The 23,769-nt window shown below is 44.6% G+C and overlaps 1 protein-coding gene across 1 annotated transcript in view; it reads right to left on the reverse strand.

Moving 5' to 3' along the window:
- Positions 1 to 16,357: 16,357 nt before the first annotated feature.
- The window catches only part of lrrc1 (leucine rich repeat containing 1), a 111,146-nt gene continuing 103,734 nt past the window's right edge, over positions 16,358 to 23,769 (reverse strand). Inside the window, exons 20-22 of the mRNA XM_079634694.1 lie at positions 23,536 to 23,622; positions 20,903 to 21,053; positions 16,358 to 16,652 (exon numbers count right to left, since the gene is read on the reverse strand). Coding sequence (XP_079490820.1) covers positions 20,910 to 21,053; positions 23,536 to 23,622 — 231 coding nt within the window. The 3' untranslated portion in view covers positions 16,358 to 16,652; positions 20,903 to 20,909. The remainder of the gene's footprint in view (positions 16,653 to 20,902; positions 21,054 to 23,535; positions 23,623 to 23,769) is intronic.

The raw sequence follows: 23,769 nt of genomic DNA on the forward strand, positions 1-23,769 counted from the left end.
AATATGCATTGCATGGCTTGCATGTGAATGGGCTGAAATTCAACATGGTTGTATATTTAAGCTGTGAATATTTAAATTCAAAACATTTCAAACACATTTTCAGTAATGAAAATTAAATAATCCATATTCACCTTTTATATTTCACGTCCAAAATATTCAAACTGTTTAAAAATACAACCTATAATATTCAACAGGCAATTTTTGATCCATTTTATTTTGCTTCCACAAATTCAGTGGTTCAAATTCGACAGTAAATTCAACATTGACATCCAGGAACTGCAGGAAAAGCAGTAGATTACCGAGCATACTCTCCATCTGCTGTTAGTCGACCTCACCAGCAGGGGGCGCAAGCGCGTGTTGTTGATGAGGACCAGAGCAACAGTTAGAGCAAGCCATTCATTCATAAAAACTGATTTATAGAAATGTAAGTGTATTTGTGATTATTATGAGTCCTGCCTATGTTTTTATGTTTAATTCAGTGTCTTCTCTGCCCCTGTGTAGCCTACATGCATCTTTCTCTACCGTGAACTTCACGCAAAGCATATTTTATTCCAGTAGTGCAATTCAACAGGCTTTTTTATTTCAAAAACATTTGGCATTATTTTACTTCGATACGCGTGATGCAGGGAAAGGAAACATGTATACATATGCGTATGGAACACTTTTTAGTTAACTTTACATAATGGCTTGACCTAATTGTTAAAATCTAGTAATCTACTATTCACATATATGCCTTGTTTACTCAGAAAACCCAAGTTATGATTAATTGATTGGTTTAAGTTTGGTTTTTGAGGCGGGGAAAATCTTAATGGACTCATTTCCTCACTTCTGCAGTTATTTTTCTCTGTTTGCATTCACTCGTTTCCCAAAGTCATCTTGGTGTTGAATTGTCAATACAACTGAAAAATTTGAGAGAACATCACATAAGCTGACTTCATAAATTATGTTGATTTTCCTAAAATGTTTTAGTCACCATTATGGCGATTAGTGATCCCTTTGGTTGGACACTTACTATTGTTATTCTCTTAACATTGATGCAGCGATTGCAACAAGACATCAGTTATTCGGTTTCAAAGAAGTAATATATATATATGTTTATATATTTGTATGTGTGTATGTATGTATGTATGTGTGTATGTATAACATAACTACTGTATATTTCATGTCAATTAATGATCTTTTATAATTTTGTTGCTAACACTTATGTCCTAAACACCTTGTGAAACTTTTAATTGGGTTTATATAATCCTCTATATGTGTGGCAATCTTGTAATTGATCATGCTTGAGTCGCACAGACTTCAATATTCAGGCTTCAAAACACAACAATGGTCACAATTATATTATCATTATATTAACAAGTAATTATCAAGTACTCTCTACAGTTATTTGTTTAGTTGCCCGAACTCTTGTGTAAGTGAACTATACTAACTATTGTCAATACCACAGTCTATTCCTGTTTCACTTCACTTGTTTTCTATAAGGCAATCGGTTTGCATGCTTTTTTTAAGTCCAACTAATTAGATTTTCCAGTGTAGATAATCTAGTGAATTTCAGGTTTAGTCAAAGTCATAATTATGCTTAAAACCCCCTCATGTTATTTGTATTAGGAAAAATTGGCCAGATTTTATTAATGTTATTCACCTTCTAAATATGCTGCAGTGAAGCCACCAAGATTTCTGCTTTATGAATGCAAATTGCTTCAATTGAAATTCCTCAGATTCCCCCCCGGTCACAGCTGTCAGTCAATCACTTCTTATCCGTGTCAATGTAATGGTAATTTGACTTTGGCACTTGCATAAGAAAGAATATGCAACTAGAAATTATGGTAACACTTTACAGTAAGGTCTCATTTGTTAATATTAATTAATGCATTTTCTTACATTAAACAATATATTTGTTATTTATTCATCTTTGTTAATGCACCAATGCTATAATTGTCTGTCATACTCATTTGTTAACAAACAAGTATTCATTACTTCAATGAGCTCATTGTTTCTGCCTTAAATTATGACATTGTTTAAATTAATACATTTTTAGCTAAATTTGTATATGTACATTTCTGAAGTATAACTTATCTCTGATAACAGATCACTGTAAACTGTAATATGGACTCATGCTCTTTCTGTAAAGCTGCTTTGAAACGATGTGTATTGTGAAGAGCGCTATACAAATAAATGTGAATTGAATTGAATTAAAGGGCACCTATTATGGAATTTTGAAATGTACCTTTCATGTAGTGTGTAACATAGATCTAAGTGAACAAAAACATCCTGCAAAGTTTGAAATATGAAAGTGCACCGTATATAAAGTTATTGTCTTTCAAAAGTGAGAGTCGACTCTGAGTCATTTTTATGAATCGTTAGAAGACCGAAGCTTTTTCTCTGACTAGATGACGTCAACTTGTCAAGTTATTTGAATACGATCCGCCCACTTATTGCGCTCCAAGGCCAGCAGGGAAACATCATGGCGACGAGACGCTGTGTTCTGAAGTGCGGCTCAAAAGCCAACTTTTTTCATCTGCCCGAGGAGGAGCATTTGAAGACTAAGTGGCTACAATACATATATACAACTATACCACAGAAGTATAGTCCGAGCCTTGTGCTTTGTTCGCGCCATTTTGAAGACGATTGCTTTTTAAATGCAATCAAACTTGGATTCGCGAGCCGGATGATATTGAAGGAAGGTTCAGTTCCAAGTGTATTTGCATCAGCTTCCTCCTCCGTATCACAACATGTAAGTGTTATTAATAATTGTTGCTTTTATGTTTTATGTAGCATGCTTAATAATTATTTTGTTTGTTGTGTAAGCACCGTTTAGCTTCTAGGTCTTCAATGACAATTGTATGAGATATGTGAAGTGTTTGTCGTTGTTTTCGAAGTTGTCTTAAAGAATAGAGTAATACCTCGTAGTAACGTAAGTTCTGCGTTTTTTTTTTTTTTTTTGTAAAAACGTTATGTTTATGCATCGGGCTAACGCAAACAAAGACTGATTGTGCTTTTACAATATGAACTCTGGGCTATGCTCGCTAACGTAACATTAAATTCTTTATCTTATTTTTAATTTTTTACTACAAACTACAAAGCAGTGGACTATAATCATTATTATAACACGATTTAATGGATAAAAGCATCATTGTACTCCGTGTTAAACAATATACCAATCACAACTGACTGGGTCATCTGACCAATCAACGCAGATTAGCATCGCACAAAGGAGGGGTTTGGAAAACGAGTCGTTGAACGAATCATTTGGGAGTCGGTGAGCAAATCAGGTAAAAATAAATGCATATTATACGACAACAAAAGTGTTTTTTGTCATTGCATGCACGTAAAACTGTTGTTGGGGACTCCCAAAACAACATTAGGAACATTTTAAATGTCATAATAGGTGCCCTTTAATGTTAGTTTACAAAAACACAACGATTCATTGTTAGTTCATGTCAGTTTAGATCCAATAAATTATATTGGCGGACACAACTTTTGATTTTTATAATGTACTGTATTAGTAAATGTTGAAATTAGCGTTAACTGAGATTAACTCAGTTTTTGCATAGGTAGTTCATGTTAACAAATGGAACCTTATTGTAAAGTGTTACAGAAATAATAAATGAGACATAGGTCAAAATTAGACAGCAAAAGCAGATGTAAAAACATGATAGCACATTAATGGGCAAAATTAGGACAAGTCAAGTCATCTTCATTTATATAGCGCTTTTAACAATGTAGATTGTTTCAAAGCTGCTTTACAGAGATAAATGTATAATTTAAGGTAACAGATTGTTTTGTCTTTATAGCGGTTCTTGAATAAAGATATTTTCCAGCTAAAGTTAGTTTTGATTGATTCACTTCCGTCGAAGTGATCATTAGTTATTAAATTAGAGACAACACCGTTCTCTCTACACAGACTTTAAACTGAACCTGTGAGAAACGCTGATGGCGCTCACGTGCGCATCAAGAATTAATTCTATAGTTATGTGCGTTTGAATATATGTGCGCATGTTTGTAATTCTCTACAAACCAAGCCTTAAACTACTTGTCCTGCCTATAAATTTGATACAGAATTTTATTTTATTTTATCACTACGGGGTAGATACGTGAATTTTCCACACAGAAAATGAAAATGTTATAATAATAAAAGGACAGAAAATGTTATAATAATAATATAATCAGTGGTCGAGAGAGCATATTGCGAGCTACATGAAGGTTATTATGGGGTTGATTCCCAGGAAAAACACATGGCGATAAAAATTTAACCCGAATAATTTGGCAAAACTCCAAACAGTTTTTCGCCTCAATTTTTTTAAGTTATGAAATTCACAGTTTAAAGGGGGTAGGTCAGAATTGTCTAAAAAAACTTTTATTCAAATTTGTTTAAACTGTCTTTATATACCAATACATAATTAAAATGCAAGTACTCTAATAAAGAGTATAAAAAACAATGAGCTGTGTTTATTGAAGATTAAATACACTATAGTCACTCAATTTTTATACTCTCTTTTTCAAAGTATTTTAATTATGTATTGGTATATAAAGACAGTTTAAGCCAATTTGAAAAAAAGTTCTTTAGACAATTCTTACCTACCTAGCAGAACTGGCAGATTTTTATTTTGTACTTAAACATTTCAAGTTAAGAAAAATTACACTAATTCATAAATTTAACTTAAAACTTTCATGCAATCTCAATGTGAACACTTTCATCAGTATAGCTTTAACAAGCTAGTTTACTAATATGCTAATTTGTTAACATGTTAGTATGTTATACTGAAGCACTTGCTGTATGAGTGCAACAATTTTAAGATTTTATTTGCTCTCAAACCAAGCTCATAACTATCCTAAAACCAACATTAACATAATTGTTTCTAAATTAGCATATCAAAACATTAATCACTACTAGCTCTCCCACTTAAAGCTACACTGTGTGATTTTTACCCCCATCTAGCGGTGAAAAGGTATATGACCATCCAGTGAATATTAGTTTATGTTCCTCTCAATTCCGATTTCGTTTTAACTCCTACGGTGGCCAATGTAGTCCAAGATTAACATGGCTTCCAGTTCGACCTCGTCCATGAGTATTCCTTCAAGTGATGGGGTTACTTGTCACAGTGTCTGGTTTGTGTATTCCTGGTGTCCACTAAATGTCCTTTTCCCCACGGTGTCATCCACATTATACTACATTTCCCATAATCCTTTGTCTGTTACCCATCAATGTTTATTTCTCACAGCTGTTCCCTGTCTTCATTGTTCCCAGCTGTTCCTTGTTAGTGTCTGTGTATAAGTACCCTGTCTGTCTCAGTTCATGTCACGGAGTCCTTGTTCTGTCACCACACTTCGTCGTCTTGGATTTACCCTGTCGTTGTTTGTCTGTTGGATTGCTTTCTTGGATTTTGACCCTTGCCTGGACTGTTGTGAGTACGGATTACCCTCAAATAAATACTGCAAATTGGATCTTCTTGTCTTGTGTGTGTTCGTGACAGAAGGACTCCGTCACTACAAGATCCAGCAGTATGGGTTTACGTATTCTTCCCCCCACTACTACGAAGGAGAGGAGGGGAAGATTTAGTAATTTAAAGTCGGTAAATGGCTTGTCTCAGACATTTTGGACTCTATCGAGAGGTATGGGGTACAATGATGTGACACTTAAGGACTTTTTTAACAACTGCCTTGACGACCCTTTGCCGCAGTGTGAGATGATGGGGCTGGAGACTCTGGATTTTTGGGGGTTCATTAATTACCTGCAGAAGCGCAGCCGGTGGGTTACGTCAGACCCATTTGTTTTTCCAGAGGGGAGGACTGACCTCGCGCCGGTGTCTCCAGACAAGATCGCCGCCGCCGAACCAGTGTCTCTGTCGGCCATGGAGAATGACCCACCACAGTCCGCACCATCAGCCAGCACGATTGCCTCTATTGGACTCGTCCGAAGGAGGAGTGGACTGGTGTCCAAGTTGGCCGATCTGCCACTGACATCTGTCCGAGCAGTCTTCCCGGAGGTCGTCTCCGAACAGCCCGCTGTAGTCCCGAAGACCGTCCCCGAACAGTCCGCTGTCATCCCGGAGGCTTTGTCCGTGCAGCCCGCTGGTGTTCCGGATGTCGCCATCAGTCCTCACGTCACGCCTGCCGAGCCTGAGCTTCACGTCACGCCTGCCGAGCCTGAGCTTCACGTCACGCCTGCCGAGCCTGAGCTTCACGTCACGCCTGCCGAGCCTGAGCTTCACGTCACGCCTGCCGAGCCTGAGCTTCACGTCACGCCTGCCGAGCCTGAGCTTCACGTCACGCCTGCCGAGCCTGAGCTTCACGTCACGCCTGCCGAGCCTGAGCTTCACGTCACGCCTGCCGAGCCTGAGCTTCACGTCACGCCTGCCGAGCCTGAGCTTCACGTCACGCCTGCCGAGCCTGAGCTTCACGTCACGCCTGCCGAGCCTGAGCTTCACGTCACGCCTGCCGAGCCTGAGCTTCACGACACGCCTGCCGAGCCTGAGCTTCACGTCACGCCTGCCGAGCCTGAGCTTCACGTCACGCCTGCCGAGCCTGAGCTTCACGTCACGCCTGCCGAGCCTGAGCTTCACGTCACGCCTGCCGAGCCTGAGCTTCACGTCACGCCTGCCGAGCCTGAGCTTCACGTCACGCCTGCGGTTCCTGAGCCGGTGCCCGTATCTGTTCCAGTTCCTGAGCCGGTGGTGTCTGTTCCAGTTCCTGAGCCGGTGGTGTCTGTTCCAGTTCCTGAGCCGGTGGTGTCTGTTCCAGTTCCTGAGCCGGTGGTGTCTGTTGCAGTTCCTGAGCCGGTGGTGTCTGTTGCTGTTCCTGAGCCGGTGGTGTCTGTTGCTGTTCCAGTTCCTGAGCCGGTGGTGTCTGTTCCAGTTCCTGAGCCGGTGGTGTCTGTTCCAGTTCCTGAGCCGGTGGTGTCTGTTGCTGTTCCAGTTCCTGAGCCGGTGGTGTCTGTTCCAGTTCCTGAGCCGGTGGTGTCTGTTCCAGTTCCTGAGCCGGTGGTGTCTGTTCCAGTTCCTGAGCCGGTGGTGTCTGTTCCAGTTCCTGAGCCGGTGGTGTCTGTTGCTGTTCCTGAGCCGGTGTCTGTTGCTGTTCCTGTGCCGTGGTCGCCCGAGTGGTCATCTTCGCCCTGGTCATCTCCGCCATGTCCGTCCGAAGGACCTGCCCCGTCCCGGCCGCCTGCACAGCCGGATCTGCCCTGGCCACCTGAGGGAGGATCTCCGGCGTGGACGCTTGAGTGGTCATCCCCGCCGTGGCCACCCGAGTGGTCACCCGAGGGGTCTTCACCGCCCTGGCCACCCGAGGGGTCTTCACCGCCGTGGCCGCCCGAGGGGTCGTCTCCGCCGTGGCCGCCCGAGGGGTCGTCTCCGCCGTGGCCGCCCGAGGGGTCGTCTCCGCCGTGGCCGCCCGAGGGGTCGTCTCCGCCGTGGCCGCCCGAGGGGTCGTCTCCGCCGTGGCCGCCCGAGGGGTCGTCTCCGCCGTGGCCGCCCGAGGGGTCGTCTCCGCCGTGGCCGCCCGAGGGGTCGTCTCCGCCGTGGCCGCCCGAGGGGTCGTCTCCGCCGTGGCCGCCCGAGGGGTCGTCTCCGCCCTGGCCGCCAGATGGACTGTCGTCTCCGCCCTGGCCGCCAGATGGACTGTCGTCTCCGCCCTGGCCGCCAGATGGACTGTCGTCTCCGCCCTGAGATGGATTGTGGTCTCCGCCCTGGCCGCCAGATGGACTGTCGTCTCCGCCCTGGCCGCCAGATGGACTGTCGTCTCCGCCCTGGCCGCCAGATGGACTGTCGTCTCCGCCCTGGCCGCCCGAGGGGTCGTCTCCGCCCTGGCCGCCCGAGGGGTCGTCTCCGCCCTGGCCGCCCGAGGGGTCGTCTCCGCCCTGGCCGCCCGAGGGGTCGTCTCCGCCCTGGCCGCCCGAGGGGTCGTCTCCGCCCTGGCCGCCCGAGGGGTCGTCTCCGCCGTGGCCGCCAGATGGACTGTCGTCTCCGCCCTGGCCGCCAGATGGACTGTCTGCGCCGCCCCGGCCGCCGGTTAAGTTGTCATCCTCTGTTCCTGTTCCCCTTCATGGTCCTGGCCCTCCATCCCTCCCCCTGATCTTCCACCATTCCACCTCCCGCCTGGACTCTTGTTTTGTTTGTTTCTTGTGGTCTTGGAGCGTCTGGTAGCCGCTCCGTAGAGGGGAGGTTATGTCACAGTGTCTGGTTTGTGTATTCCTGGTGTCCACTAAATGTCCTTTTCCCCACGGTGTCATCCACATTATACTACATTTCCCATAATCCTTTGTCTGTTACCCATCAATGTTTATTTCTCACAGCTGTTCCCTGTCTTCATTGTTCCCAGCTGTTCCTTGTTAGTGTCTGTGTATAAGTACCCTGTCTGTCTCAGTTCATGTCACGGAGTCCTTGTTCTGTCACCACACTTCGTCGTCTTGGATTTACCCTGTCGTTGTTTGTCTGTTGGATTGCTTTCTTGGATTTTGACCCTTGCCTGGACTGTTGTGAGTACGGATTACCCTCAAATAAATACTGCAAATTGGATCTTCTTGTCTTGTGTGTGTTCGTGACATTACTTTAGAAAACTATTATAATTTGCAGTAATTTAATTTGTCAGTTAACATATAGGTTATGACATCTATGTAAAATGAATAATAGTTTTATGTTTTCGTTATTTTTTTACCATTTCATTGCTAACATCAGCTATCAGGTTCCCAGACGAATGCAAGCTAATCTTAGTAAAGTAACTTTTATCAGTGCTATCCTTATTCTGTATATTGTACGACATCACTAGCGTAAGGCAACGTTTACATTGTAGGCTATATCATTTTCTCCGTGAGCAGAGATCAGCTGATGTGACGGAGGGAGAGGAAGAGGGAGAGGGAGAGGGAGAGGGAAAAATTAAAACAGGGCCGGTGCCAGTGAATTGCGGAGACGCGAAAGGCGAAGCTTGAATTAACGGGTATGTCCCTCTTTGACTAATGTACTTTCAAGATGGAGGGGCAACATGGCGACCGACATTCGAACCCCTCACCCGTATGTTTTTTCAATGGCATATTATACACTCACAAGAATACTTTATTACTTGAACGAAGTAAATATACTATATTAAAGCACTATATTTCTGTAGTGTGCGCGCTGTCGCGGAAGCGTCAGCGGAAGCGTTTCAGCTCTCCTCGTGTGAAGACCGACTCGGGTAAAGACCATCGACTCTACCTGCGCGACTCCACCGAGCAAGGACACCTGCAAGGCACTTAAGTATCCTATTCTCCCTCTTCCTTTCACACTGTTATAGTATTTCCCTACTAAATATGTGCTTTCAATACATTCCTGTTGTCTCTCGACGACGCTCTCTCATCACGCACAGAAGGCAGCGCAATACTGCTAATCTGCGTCCTATTCTCCCATCCTCTCACACACCTCTCTCCCTTTCTATGGGTCTATGGAATTGTCAGTCAGCAGTCAACAAAGCTGACTTCATTCCAGCCTTTGCATCTCACTCTACTCTTAATATTTTAGGCTTAACTGAGACCTGGATTCGTCCAGAAGACTCAGCAACCCCGACTGCTCTCTCGAACAACTTCTCCTTCTCTCACACTCCTCGCCAGTCTGGGAGGGGTGGGGGCACAGGTCTTCTCATTTCTAACAATTGGAATTACTCAACTCTCTCTTCTCTCTGCAATAACTACTCGTTTGAATATCATGCTATTACTCTTACAACTCCCATTAAGATCCATATTGTAGTCATATATCGCCCCCCAGGTCAACTGGGAAGCTTTGTAGAGGAGCTGGATGTGCTGCTGTCTTCTTTCCCTGAGGATGGAACCCCGCTTGTAGTCTTCGGTGATGCTTTGGATAAAGGCGTCTGCTAAATGACTAAATGTAAATGTAAATATACATTAATGAGCACATATATTTTTGAAAGAACTAAGTGTTTTTAGCTAAGAATAAACTAAAAAAGTTACACAGTGTAGCTTTAACATTAATCTTGCACAAAGAAACATTATATTACACTTAGTTTTAGCATTTACTCTCCCTTTCGAGTGCCATGGGCAATGCATGCTGGGAAATAGATATCCAGCCGTTTCAGTTCAACTTAAGTTTGTCTAAATTAAAATAATTTCATAAAACTCAAAACAATTAAACAATTCAATTTACTTAGAATATATCAGTTCTGTGAACTTGAAAGAAAAAGAAAGTGCTAAATACTCAAAAGTTAATTTGACTGAACTAATTAGTTTAATTTAAGTTTGTCCAACTCAAACCGATTAATTATTTTGGGCGTTCGGGTTTACGCTACTTTGTACTGAAAGGCACATTTATCTGGTGATCGTCTAAAATGATGATAAGTTACCACTCGTAAAAATTTGGAAATATATTTAGAGCGAATGTGTGTCAAAATGTTGTGTTTTTATCCATCAACATCCAGTAAAATGGTGGGGAGTGATGCATCTGGTTATGAAATCAGAGACTGTTCCCTCAAAATCCAGTCAGAAGTGTCCACAGGATCGGTCTCAGCTGTTGTGACGTTGATATCAGCCGTAAACAGGGTCTTTGGATGGAAGCCTCGGCCACATGCATACATGTAGATGTAGAGGTGCTAAACAAGAGCCTGAGCAACAACCACACAGGAGAGGAAATCACCAAGATTAATCGATATATCTCACATGTTGATAAAGAATGATATTGTCAGGTCATCACCAGATTCAGCAGCTCTGAGGGAGAGTGTGTTTGCATGAGCCACAGACTGGCAGTGTGGAGAATAATGCTGTTATTTCCCCTGTGGTCCGTGACCAGACCTCCTGTAAGCTGAGCTTGATATTTACTAAATAAACCACACTCGGAGACTGGGTTGAAATGTGAGGAGAAAAGAGAACAATTCCTTACCGTAGTAAATATGCACAAGTATAGTAGTAAGTAGCAAGTATGTACAACAAACACTAGTACCATTATGTATTTAAATAATATAATATAATGTATATTTAAAATGTATTTGCATTAAAATATTGCATATAAAATAGTGTGTGTGTGTGTGTGTGTGTGTGTGTGTGTGTGTGTGTGTGTGTGTGTGTGTGTGTGTGTGTGTGTGTGTGTCGTTGTGATGCAATGCATTTCTATAAATATAAATTCCCCTAAATATATATATATTGTTTTTGATAACACTTATAGTAATAACTGCACGCTATTAATAGTTAATTAACCATTAGTAAACAGTTCATTCATAATTTATAAAGCATTAATATTAATTAGCAGTTTATAAATACAGCTATAAATACTTTATTCTTGATTTATAAGCATATCTAAATGAAGTATAGCATTATTTACACACCAGTTATTTGGGAGTTGTCAGTGATTCATAAGATCACTTAGAAAGTGTAAGTAGATGCAGTAAATTCAGGCAGTTATACAGCATTTAGTAGTGGTCATTTAACTATTTTTGTGAGCTCATCTAAAGTGACTATTCATGCCTTGTAAAGCATTTACAAAGGAGATTTAAGGCTCAATTATCTTCTAAACAGAAAAAAGAAACCAACACAACACAACTGTCACGGGTATGGTGCGGATGAAGACAGGCAGAGGCACAATAGTTCCAATTCAAGCATTTACTACAACAAACTCACACAACTGGTACAGGCAGACGGGTAACACACTCAACACACAGTAACATATACATTGACCGACAACTGAAAGGTGAAAGACAGGAACTTAAATACACAGATGATAACGAGTGACGACAGGTGATGATGATGATGATGAACAATGACTAATTAACTAAACACAGGTGACAGAACTGAACTAATGATGATGAAGAAAACAGAAAGTCCATGATAAACGTGACATAACGCCCCCCTTCAACAAGGCGCGACCTCGCGCCGTAGAACAACAAAGGGGTGGGGGGGTGGGCGCCCTGGAGGCTGATGGGGGGGTGGGCGCCCTGGAGCAGGAAGCCTCCAGGGCGGAGCAGGACGTCCAGGCGGCCAGGGCGGAGCAGGACTTGCAGGCGGCCAGGGCGGAGCAGGACGTGCAGGCGGCCAGGGCGGAGCAGGACGTGCAGGCGGCCAGGGCGGAGCAGGACGTGCAGGCGGCCAGGGCGGAGCAGGACGTGCAGGCGGCCAGGGCGGAGCAGGACGTGCAGGCGGCCAGGACCCTTCGGGCGGCCATGGCGGTGTGGACCCTTCGGGCGGCCATGGCGGTGTGGACCCTTCGGGCGGCCATGGCGGTGTGGACCCTTCGGGCGGCCATGGCGGTGTGGACCCTTCGGGCGGCCATGGGAACAGTGTCGGAAGGGCCTCCACGATCCCCTCAGAGGACTTATTGCCCCCCCCCAAAATTTTCTTGGGGAGGTCAGCACTGGACTGGACCAGCGGCGAAGAGAGCTCTGAGCTGACCGGGGCCAGCGGCGAAGGCGGTCCTGGGCTGGACGGGACCAGCGGCGAAGGCTCTGGACTGGACGGGACCAGCGGCGAAGGCTCTGGGCTGGACGGGACCAGCGGCGAAGGCGGCTCTGGGCTGGACGGGACCAGCGGCGAAGGCGGCTCTGGGCTGGACGGGACCAGCGGCGAAGGCGGCTCTGGGCTGGACGGGACCAGCGGCGAAGGCGGCTCTGGGCTGGACGGGACCAGCGGCGAAGGCGGCTCTGGGCTGGACGGGACCAGCGGCGAAGGCGGCTCTGGGCTGGATGGGACCAGCGGCGAAGGCGGCTCTGGGCTGGACGGGACCAGCGGCGAAGGCGGCTCTGGGCTGGACGGGACCAGCGGCGAAGGCGGCTCTGGGCTGGACGGGACCAGCGGCGAAGGCGGCTCTGGGCTGGACGGGACCAGCGGCGAAGGCGGCTCTGGGCTGGACGGGACCAGCGGCGAAGGCGGCTCTGGGCTGGACGGGACCAGCGGCGCAGGAAGCTCTGGGCTGGACGGGACCAGCGGCGCAGGAAGCTCTGGGCTGGACGGGACCAGCGGCGCAGGAAGCTCTGGGCTGGACGGGACCAGCGGCGCAGGAAGCTCTGGGCTGGACGGGACCAGCGGTGCAGGAAGCTCTGGGCTGGACGGGACCAGCGGTGCAGGAAGCTCTGGGCTGGACGGGACCAGCGGTGCAGGAAGCTCTGGGCTGGACGGGACCAGCGGTGCAGGAAGCTCTGGGCTGGACGGGACCAGCGGTGCAGGAAGCTCTGGAGTTGGAGTGGGGCTGGTGGCATCATCGACGGTGAAGGATGATCCGTTTTTCCATAATACCCACTCCACATAGGCAGCAAAGTTCTCCCGAGGCCCATCTCCGGGCAGGCGTGCTTTGGTCTCAGCGTTGAGGCCTGCCCGGAAGAACATACAGAGGCTGATATCATCATAATGTACCAAAGGTACCAAGTCCAAATACCTCTGTGTGTGGGCCTCGAGAAACTGATCCTCCTGGGAAAGGAGAAGGATCTGGACGGCTGGAAGATCCATGCTGTCTTGGTCGGTCAATCTGTCACGGGTATGGTGCGGATGAAGACAGGCAGAGGCACAATAGTTCCAATTCAAGCATTTACTACAACAAACTCACACAACTGGTACAGGCAGACGGGTAACACACTCAACACACAGTAACATATACATTGACCGACAACTGAAAGGTGAAAGACAGGAACTTAAATACACAGATGATAACGAGTGACGACAGGTGATGATGATGATGATGAACAATGACTAATTAACTAAACACAGGTGACAGAACTGAACTAATGATGATGAAGAAAACAGAAAGTCCATGATAAACGTGACAACAACGATACAGAACATAAATATTTAACTGAGCCTTTAAATCTCCTTTGTAAATGCTTTTGTTTTTGAGTACCCTAACACCTCAGGTGGTGACTACCATCACTTCAGCTGCGGCCTTGTCCCCGAGACACGCCTATGCTCTGAAGAGGAACCTCTTCGTCACCGGGTGCTCTTCTCAAAATATTTATTTTTTCTCAAAATAATGACAATTGATAGTGGACGCCATTGCTTTGGCTTACCAGCAGCAATGTTGACCATGCCCTTGGTGTGATGGGTTCCTCTTGGGCTCTAGCGCATGGCGCCTCGCTAACAGACATCTGTAGAGCTGCAGGCTGGGCAACACACAACACATTCCTCTCGTGTACTCGCTTCCACTAGCCAGTAAGTAGGACCTGCTCAGTGTCATCGCTTGCTGCGCCATTCCACTCCACGGACTGGATACGTGCACTTTTTCACTCAGATGAGTTCTTAGACCCTGGGTTCCTGAGTGCCCGGTTGGTCAGCCCTCGTGATTGGCCAGGTGCTTCCATGTGCATGGTTCCTCGCTTGGGCAACCCCCACATGTGTATTTCCACGGTAAGTCTCCACCAAACACGTGTTTTCCCTCGGCACGTTCAGGTAGCAAGGCAATAGATGCAAATCCTTGAAGCACGATGATCAGCGTAAACTTGCAGTCATCCACAACGAATAGAGGAATCCTCTCCAGACCAGAATCCAAACTCACGGCTGGAACAGTAACTGAGGGCTAGAGAGACACTGGTGAGACTCGCGACTGGACAGGTACAAAACAACGATCTGACAACAGACACACCAAACGCTAGGCAGATATAGGAGTGGTAATAGTCTGCAGGTGAGCCAACCTGATTAACTAATCATCATCAAGGTTGCTAGGAAACCCAAACAAGCAATCAGACAGTTGACAACACTAGACAGACACACAGAAAACACAGACCCATGAACCGTGACACTCGGCTCCTCAGCATAACATAATGCGAGATTACCGCACTGCTCCTTTTATACCCACGCGGTGGGGCGGAGTTGCGCTATGCAAATTCCGCAGATCCATGGCATTGTTTTGCCATTGGCTTGTTTTTTAAGAACTCAAAGGTGATAGGCTTCTAAGCGAAACCCCCATTCGTCAGTCACTGTCGTAACGTCTCCGTTCCCTCCTCAGCAGTGATGGGAATAACGTTACCGTTACTGCCAAAAAATGCGGCGCGTTACTATAACTGATGAAGCTGTTTTTTTTTCATCAGACCAACTAGATCTCTGAGCGAGAGGCAAATACTTTTTTTTACTGTTCTTCCTTGGTTAGTGGGCAGAGCACGAGACAAGCGCATAAATGCTGACGATTGGCTGAGGTAGAGTAAAATTTCATTGTAAGCCAATCAGAGGTAGAGTTGGGCGGGTGTTCGAAAGCACGCATAGTAGTGATGGGCATTCGGCTCTTTTGAGTCAGCTCACTGAAAAGAGCCGACTCTTTTGGCTCACAAACGGCTCTTTAAATGACTTTGACTATAATATTTCAATTTTTATTACATAATTATTTAATTTCTGTAAGCTAAATTTGTAAAAATAGAGTCGGCTCTTCAGATATGCGAGCCAGCGCCCGACGTTCACCTAAAAGAGCCGGCTCTTAGAGTCGGCTCATTCGCCAATCGCGAACGACCCATCAAAAGCTCATTCGCGAACGAGTCGATCCATCATCAGTAACGCTCATTCGCGAACGACCCATCATCACTAACGCTCATGAATTGCGAACGACCCATCATAACGCATAGTCGGACAGGACAGGACACACAAGGAACAACACAAGCCAGTCAGTCAACGAGAGACAGGTATGGTGACGAGCCCAAATAATGGAGGCTAGTCTCACTTTGTCCCACAGCAAAAAAAAAATTTTTAGATGTGTGTACAATGTTTCATGTTTCTGTTAATAATGTATTGTATTAAGTGTCCATTTCATTATAATATTCAGATTTATCATAAATAATTGAACATGTATTTTAAGTTCCGTGAAAGAGGGGTAGAGGTGGGGTCACATTTGAGCATTTAAAATTACATTTTACTTGAAAGTAACGCAATAGTTACTGGGTACTCTAACCTGCAACATAGCCTTTAAGTAACTAGTTAATTTAAACATTTGTAACTGAGTAACTAATTTAGTTACTTTTTGGAAGAAGTAACTAGTAACTGTAACTAATTACTTTTTAAAAAGTAACTTGCCCAACACTGTTACATACGTTATCGAGACGTTTTCATGTGTCATGTGTCACGTGTCTTCTTTGTTCAGATTCCCGCCACTCGTTTTTCTCCTTGGTTACCATTATCATTAGTTCATATGTGTCAGCTGTATGTGATTAATTATCCTTGTTTATTAATTATCCTTGTTTGTGTTACTTAGTTAATGATAATAACCCAGATACACTTACTTGATGCCAGAATCTGCTAGTTTTACCGTCACAGAACAAAATTCATTTAACTATTATGCTTCTATAACAAACTATTAAATACATGCATTCATGCAACAAGTGTTGTGTTGAGTATGGAGATCGTAGGATATCTACATCAAATATTCACCACAGCACTGCGCTTCAGAGACATCATTCATACCATTACACACATACGACCGGCAAAATTTGTAACATTTATTTCATTTTTGGCAAATGATGCAAGTAAAAACATTTAAGTAAAGCATACACAAAGCAAGTAAGGTCTATTTTAGAGCATGTCAAATTCAAACAAGCAAAATGTTAGAAAAATATTATATATTTACTTTCTCTTTCACACGTGGTGCTCTAAACAGTTCAGATAGTTTTATGGATGTAAGCATCATGTGACTGTGGACTCATGGGAAGTTTGCCTGAAGTTTCAATCAGTCATTTTCTGCTCCGGCGATTGTTCACTTAACCAAAGGACACAGGCACATCTGAATTCACAAAGAGAGAGACGGTATTAAGCCTCCTGAAAACTCATTTTTGGGGCAAAATAATATTAAAATTTTCATCTTTGTAACACACAATAATCCTCTACAAAATTGAGTCTGGCAGCTACCTAATTGAAATCTACGGTTAAATTAAGTTCTCCGTTCATCTCGCTTTTCCAATTACAATGTGCTATCGGTGATATTTGTGCTGTCATGTTTTGTAAATAAACTGAATCACAGCCCAGTGCGTTTCCTGATCAATTATGTGTCCTGCCGTCAGCGATTCATGCAAATCTGAGATTCACTTAGCATGAATACACATCCTGGACATGCTGATGTAGCGCTATAACCACATGCTCTTCATTAATAATAATCTTAGGGGAAATAAAAAGTGTATATATGAAAGCAATACAATTTAGCATAGTAATTCATTGCAAATGAGAAACTACACTACCAGTCAAAAGATTTTTTTTTAAAATGTTTTTAAAATAAGTCTCTTCTGCTCACCAAGGCTGCATTTATTTGATTAAAAATACAGAAAAAAATGTAATATTGTGAAATATTATTATGATTTAAAATAATTGTGTTTAAAATAATATATAGTAAAGTGTAATTTATTCCTGTGATCAAAGCTGAATTTTCAGCATCATTACTCCAGTCTTCAGTGTCACATGATACTTCAGAAATCATTCTAATATGATGATTTGATGCTCAAGAAACATTTTTCATTATTATCAGTGTTGAAAACATCTCGGTTACTAATGTAACCCTCGTTCCCTGAAGGATGGAATGGGAGACGTAACGCCGACGTAACGACGTAATTGGGATATACACATGTGGAGAATACACATGTGGAGAATACACATATGGACTGGCCGGTTAGGGGCAGTTCAACATATGGAATGTCACTGGGGTGGCTCCAGCCTGAGAAGGGGGAGACTACACCGGACAGTGACGGCAGAGCAGACACTGCCAAGGGAAAGACACGGGCTCGTCGCAGGGAGCTGGTCATGGAAGAATAGGCATGGGATCGCCGCAGGGATCACCACATATGGAACCCAGCCTAGCACAAGTTACACAAGCATGCGAGCACTAGGCTTGGCGTTGGACGCTCCGCAATGTATGACTGCCGAAGGGGTGCGGAGAAACTCTACAGGGTTCGCCTGAGGGGGGAACTCGACTGGAGCAAAAAAGTGCATGTATCCACTTTATGTGGAGGGGAGTGGCGCAGCAAGCCGACACTAGAGCGGGAACTTCGGTTTTACTGGCTGGTTGAAGCGAGCACACCAGAAGAAACTGGCTCAACACCTAGGCTATAAAACCTAGTGAACGTGTTAGTTGTCGCCCAGCCCGCAGCTCTACAGATGTCTGTCAGCGAGGCGCCATGTGCCAGCGTCCAAGAAGAAGACACCCCCCGAGTGGAGTGGGCTGTCAACCTGGGCGGGCAAGGCACGCCTTGGGCTTCGTAAGCCAAGGCGATGGCATCCAGTATCCAGTGGGCCATCCTCTGCTTGAAGACAGCCTTTCCCTTCTGCTGGCCTCCGTAACAGACAAAGAGCTGATCTGAGGTCCTGAGGCTTTGCGTTCTGTCCACGTATAGGAGCAGAGCATGAACGGGATGGAGAAAAGCCAGGGCTGGGTCTGCCTCCTCCGAAGGCAGCGCTTGCAGGTTCACCACCTGGTCCCAGAAAGGAGTGGTGGGAACCTTGGGCACGTATCCGGGCCAGGGTCTCAGGATCACATAAGAGTTAGATTAGAGTTAGAATCGGCACGATTCGTCGACCGAAAATGCATGCAGGTCACCTGATGGAGGTCAATGCAACCAGGAGTACTGTTTTACAGGACAGAATTTTTAACTCAGCTGATTGCAACGGCTCAAAGGTGGTCTCTAAAGTGCCAAAAGGACCAGAGACAAATCCCAAGAGGGTATAGAGAGTGGGCGAGGCGGATTTTCCAGGTCATGCTTTTCTAGCGACTTACCTTCAACTGCATCGTGATGTGCGGCAATCGCGGCAACATACACTTTGAGGGTGGAGGGAGACAGCCTTCGCTCCAACCCATCTTGCAGGAAGGAAAGCACGGCTCTGATCTAGCAAGTTCGGGGGTTCTCCTCGTGAGAAGAACATCACTCAACAAACAGGTTCCACTTCAATGCATAGAGGCGCCTCGTAGAGGGGGCTCTAGCGGAAATGATGAGCCAGAGGGACGGGGTGGGAAGCGCTAGCCAGGCTCCCAGACACCGTGAAAGCGGGTCCAACAGCACCACAGACGTACACGGGGTGGGGCAGCATGGTGGAATGCAGGGACCCGATTCGGACGGTATAGCGGCCCGGAGTGGGGTCTGAGTGTGTGGTGCAACACATACCTGCTTCCGTCGAAGGGCAGAGTGAGTGTGAGGAGGCATCAATGCGTCCGGGACACAGCCACTGCTGCTCGCTGGCGATGAAAGAGGGGCTTGAGGGTGACAAGGCATAGCGTAGTCGACCGCCAAGCGTGCCCTCTTGGGACCCAGAGGTTTGGGTTGGGACCCGGGGGCCAGTGGCGGAACAAAAAGAAAAGGAAACAAAAGATTCTCTGCCCGGCCCTCCACCGGGGGAAGGAGCGGCGCGTTCACCATCTCCTGAAGAGCAACTTGATCCACCTCTGGTTTGCCAGTCTCAGGGTCATTTGCACCTCCGCTTGCCTCCTGGTTTGGCCGCGGCCTGGATGGGCATGGTCGACTTCCTGCGGCTTGCTCCACGCTGTGGCCTGGGTGATGGCTGCTGCTGAGGCTTCACGGGAGCGGAGGACGTCTGCCGTCTGCTTCTGGGCGGCCGAGAACTGCTGGGCAAAGCTCTCGACCGCGTCGCCAAATAACCCAACCTGGGAAAGAGGGGCATCCAGGAACCAATACTTATCGTGTCCCTCATATCCGCCAGGTTGAGCCAAAGGTGGCGCTACTGGACCACCAAGGTGGACATCGACTGACCAACGGAACGTGCAGTTTCTTTCGTCGCCCGGAGGGCGAGGTCAGTTGCCGCACGGAGCTCCCGGAGAAGCTCTGGGTCAGAACCACCCCGTGCATGTCCATGAGCGCCTGGGCCTAGTGGACCTGCAGGAGAGCCGCCTAGCATAGCCGCCTATTCTGGATCGGACTCGGGAAACACCAAACTCCCCGAAGGGGGTAACGCAGCCGAATCCTCATCTCCAGAGGACTGAAGCTCCCCCTCCAATACTGCGATGGACATCTGGTCATCAGGTGGAGCTCCAAAGGACACGGCTGGTTGTCCATGCGAAGGACCAGCACGCACTGGGGAAGCCTTCACGGTAATCCTCAGATCACCCTGGCCATGCACAGAAGTAGGTCTATTCTGAGGTTCAGAATAGACGCTATATCGGGGCATAGGCGAGGGGACTGCACCTCCCGTGAGTTAAGCGAGTCTCGATCTTAGCGCTGCCATAGTCGTATTCCCGCAATGGGAACATGAACTATTCACTAAGGCTGCCTCAACGTGCTGATTGCCCAAACAAGATAGGCAACTATTGTGGCCGTCTGCTGACGCCAGGGAACGACCGCATCCAGAAACGCACAAGCGGAATGACATCCTGAAAAGGACGCAGGGTCGCGCTTGTGTTGCTCTTTTTAGTGAAAACAAAAAAACTGAAAAACTCTCTCAGTGCTGAGGCACCCAGTTCGACGTTACGTCGAACGTGAGCGACTAAAAGGGAACAGTTATTTACATTTTTATTTCAGGATTCTTTGATGAATAGAAAGTTCAAAAGAACAGCATTTATCTGAAATAGAAAGCTTTTGTTACATTAAACACTAACGTTCAAAAGTTTGGGGTCAGTAAGAATTTTGGGGTAAAGAAATTAAAATTTTATAATGTTACGAAAGATTCCATTTCAAATAAATTCTATTATTTTGAACTTTCTATTCATCAAAGAATCCTGAAAAAAAAAAAGTTCAATATTGATAGCATCAAGTCCCCATATTAGAATGATTTCTGATTTCATGTGACACTGAAGGCTGGAGTAATGATGCTGAAAGTTCAGCTTTGATCACAGGAATAAATTACATTTTAAAATATATATAAAAAGAAAACAGTTATTTTAAATTGTAATAATATTTAACAGTATTCCTGTTTTGTTTTAGTTTTTTGTATCAAATAAATGCAGCCTTGGTGAGCAGAAGAGACTTCTTTTAAAAATATAAAAAATCTTATTGATCCAAAACCTTTGACTGGTAGTGTATGTGAAGAGTGATGAAGTACCTGACTTTCACAGAGGATAGAAAGCATTGTTCAGGCAGTCGGAGTAAATGTCACTGAAGTCACAATCAAAGTCTCCATCATCTGGACCCTGTGTGAGCGGCTCCACGTCTTCATCTGAGGTCGAGGGGTGAGTGAGGATGATCCGAGGAATCTGTCAACGTGAGCCGAGAGGAAATAAGATTTCACACAGCTGTCAGCATTTAAAATTAGCCATGTTTAGTTTGAGCTTTCTTCCAAAAGCAATGAGATCCATCCTTTGCTTAAGGCGAGACACTACAGGTGAATAGGGTACAATTTAAAAATAATAGATATCACCATGAAACTTCCTCAGTTGATTACTTACACAAGTTCATAAAAAAAATGTATTACAAGTTTTTGAAATTTGTATGTTTAATTATGCAAATTAGGTATTATCTCATTAAATATGCACACTTTTGCATATATTTTCGGTAGATAGATGATCTGAACATATGATAAAGCCAGGTGCAAAATTCTTTTTTCATTTTGTTTACACACAAGATGAAAAAATATGTTCAGAGGGATTTCAGGATATATGCTTTCATTACCTAGGAAATCTAAATATACTGTCCATAGCCTTAAAAAATCGATTTTCGCCATATGTTTGGGATTAAAATGTCCCATAAATCAGGCCAGGAATGATTTATTAACAAATCCCTCTGAACATATCTTCAGAATACTGCTAAGTGTATAACTGGAGAGTTTGGTGTACATAGGCTGAGATGTTTCTACTGGAGGATGACAAAAAAACCATTTTGAGAAAAAGGCATTTAAAGATTTGTAATGTAAAAATCATACTTTATTAGTAGAAACAACTATTTACTGACACAATATCTTATCAAATAATTAGCAACAACAATACAAACCACCTAAATCACATCAAAACTTATAAACACAGCATTTATGGCCTTCAACTGAGCAGAAAAACAGTCAAAAACACACATCTAAATGTCAGAGCGCGTCACGTGATGCATCTGAACCAATCACGCTGTCAGAAATTGACATCAGCCAATGAGATTTCGCTTTTAGGGTTAAATGCCCATTTTACTTTCACGATTGGTTACTGATTAAAAGGAAATTACCATATTTGGATCCGACAGCATTGTACAGAAGATAGAGAGCTTTTCAGACGTGTGCGCGTGATTAAAAGGAAGCACAGAGAGATCGCGGATCGCGCGTTGATTTAGAACGCCAACTTTTGTCGAATTTCGGAGAAATCTACAGACGCAAATAGACAAAGTGTAGTAAAATAAAGACCTAAATGTGTATTTTGGACTTTTTTTCACCACAAGTCTAAAAGAAGACATGTTATTGAAGACAAATAGGCAAAAATCTCAAAATTGACCAGTGAAAAAAAAAACGATGTTTTTGCCTGCCGTGTCTCGCCTTAAGCTTTGTCTCAGGTAGATCAAAAATTTGGCACAGTTTATATTTGGTGTCTTCACTATACTAAGATTTAAAAAAAAAATGTTAGGTACAATGCACTTATTGTGTTGCAAAACACTTGTGCTGCTTTTGAGCTGGATACAGGTAAGGTTAGGACAGGCTTGCTGCAGTATGGATGAGATAAAGGTGACATATTATACCCCTTTCCACAAGATGTAATATAAATCTATGGTGTCCCAGAATGTGTCTGTGAAATTTCAGCTCAAAATACCCCCCAGATAATTAATTTTTTGGTGTGAGCATAAACGCTCTGTTTTTGTGTGTGTCCCTTTAAATGCAAATTAGCTGTAGCTCCGCCTCCGTTCAGAAGAGGGCGGAGCTTCAGAAACTCCGGCAATAACAAAACAGGCCAATCTCACTCATTCAGAAACCCAGAAATAACCAGTAGCGTCCACTGCTCTCTTGTCTCATCTGAGGCTGGGACTCTAAATAGTGTTCAGTTCTCGTGTGTGCAGCAACGACAGATTCATGCTTTCCTCAAACTTTTGCCATCGCGTTAGAACTGGTCACTGTTGTCGCTTGCGAAAGCAAATGTCGGCGCCGTGTGTGTAAACGTGCAGATTAAGGCCCGGTAATATTATAATAAGATCCTCTTCCTACATCAGAAGGAGAGCGAAATCGGATCGGATTATTTTGCAGAGAAAGACTTACTAAATAATAAATAAATTCCTGATGGACAAAACCAAGTCCCTCCCTACATGTTTCTGGTTTGAGAAGCCATTTCATGCAGATGTATGTCACAATAGAGAAGAAAAGATCAGAGCTTCTGTTTCACTGCGACTTACAAAACAAAATAAACTGATCAGAGAAGCACAATTGTAAATGTCCTGGAAAACAAGATGAGATCTGTGATCTCTACATTTGTGTAAAATTAATAAATGAGAATCATTTGTTTTTATTAAGATGTCAGAGGCTTTTTGTCCGGTTTGTTTAGAATTGGTTACCACAGTTTCTGTTTCTCAATTATTTTCTTCTATTGTAATTTTCTCTTTGAGACTATAAAGAATTAGAGGGTTATTTCTTCACAGAGACTGAATGAAAGGACAACGGGACATGAATGTTTTCATTATGCATCAGAAAATGAAGGACAGAATGTTGATCAAATGCATTCCTGAGATGTCATTGTTAAAACACACATGTGCAAAACGCTTACTATCCTCCACACGTACCGTCATGGTGTTTTTCACAACCTGCAGGGCATTGTTTTTGAAGGTCTCCATGTCTTTCAGTGGCCGTAAGTCCTGTACTGGGTCATTCTGACAAAATAACATGAAGAGCATCAACAGAAAAACGGGAAGATAACCAATACAGTTCCAAAACCATGAGTATTGATTTAAACTATAATCAAATCTAGTACTTCAATAGGTCTAGTTGAGGGTCTGTTTACACGACACAATTTTCAA

This window comes from Phoxinus phoxinus, assembly GCF_949152265.1.
Source record: "Phoxinus phoxinus genome assembly, chromosome: 14".
Lineage (NCBI taxonomy): Eukaryota > Metazoa > Chordata > Actinopteri > Cypriniformes > Leuciscidae > Phoxinus > Phoxinus phoxinus.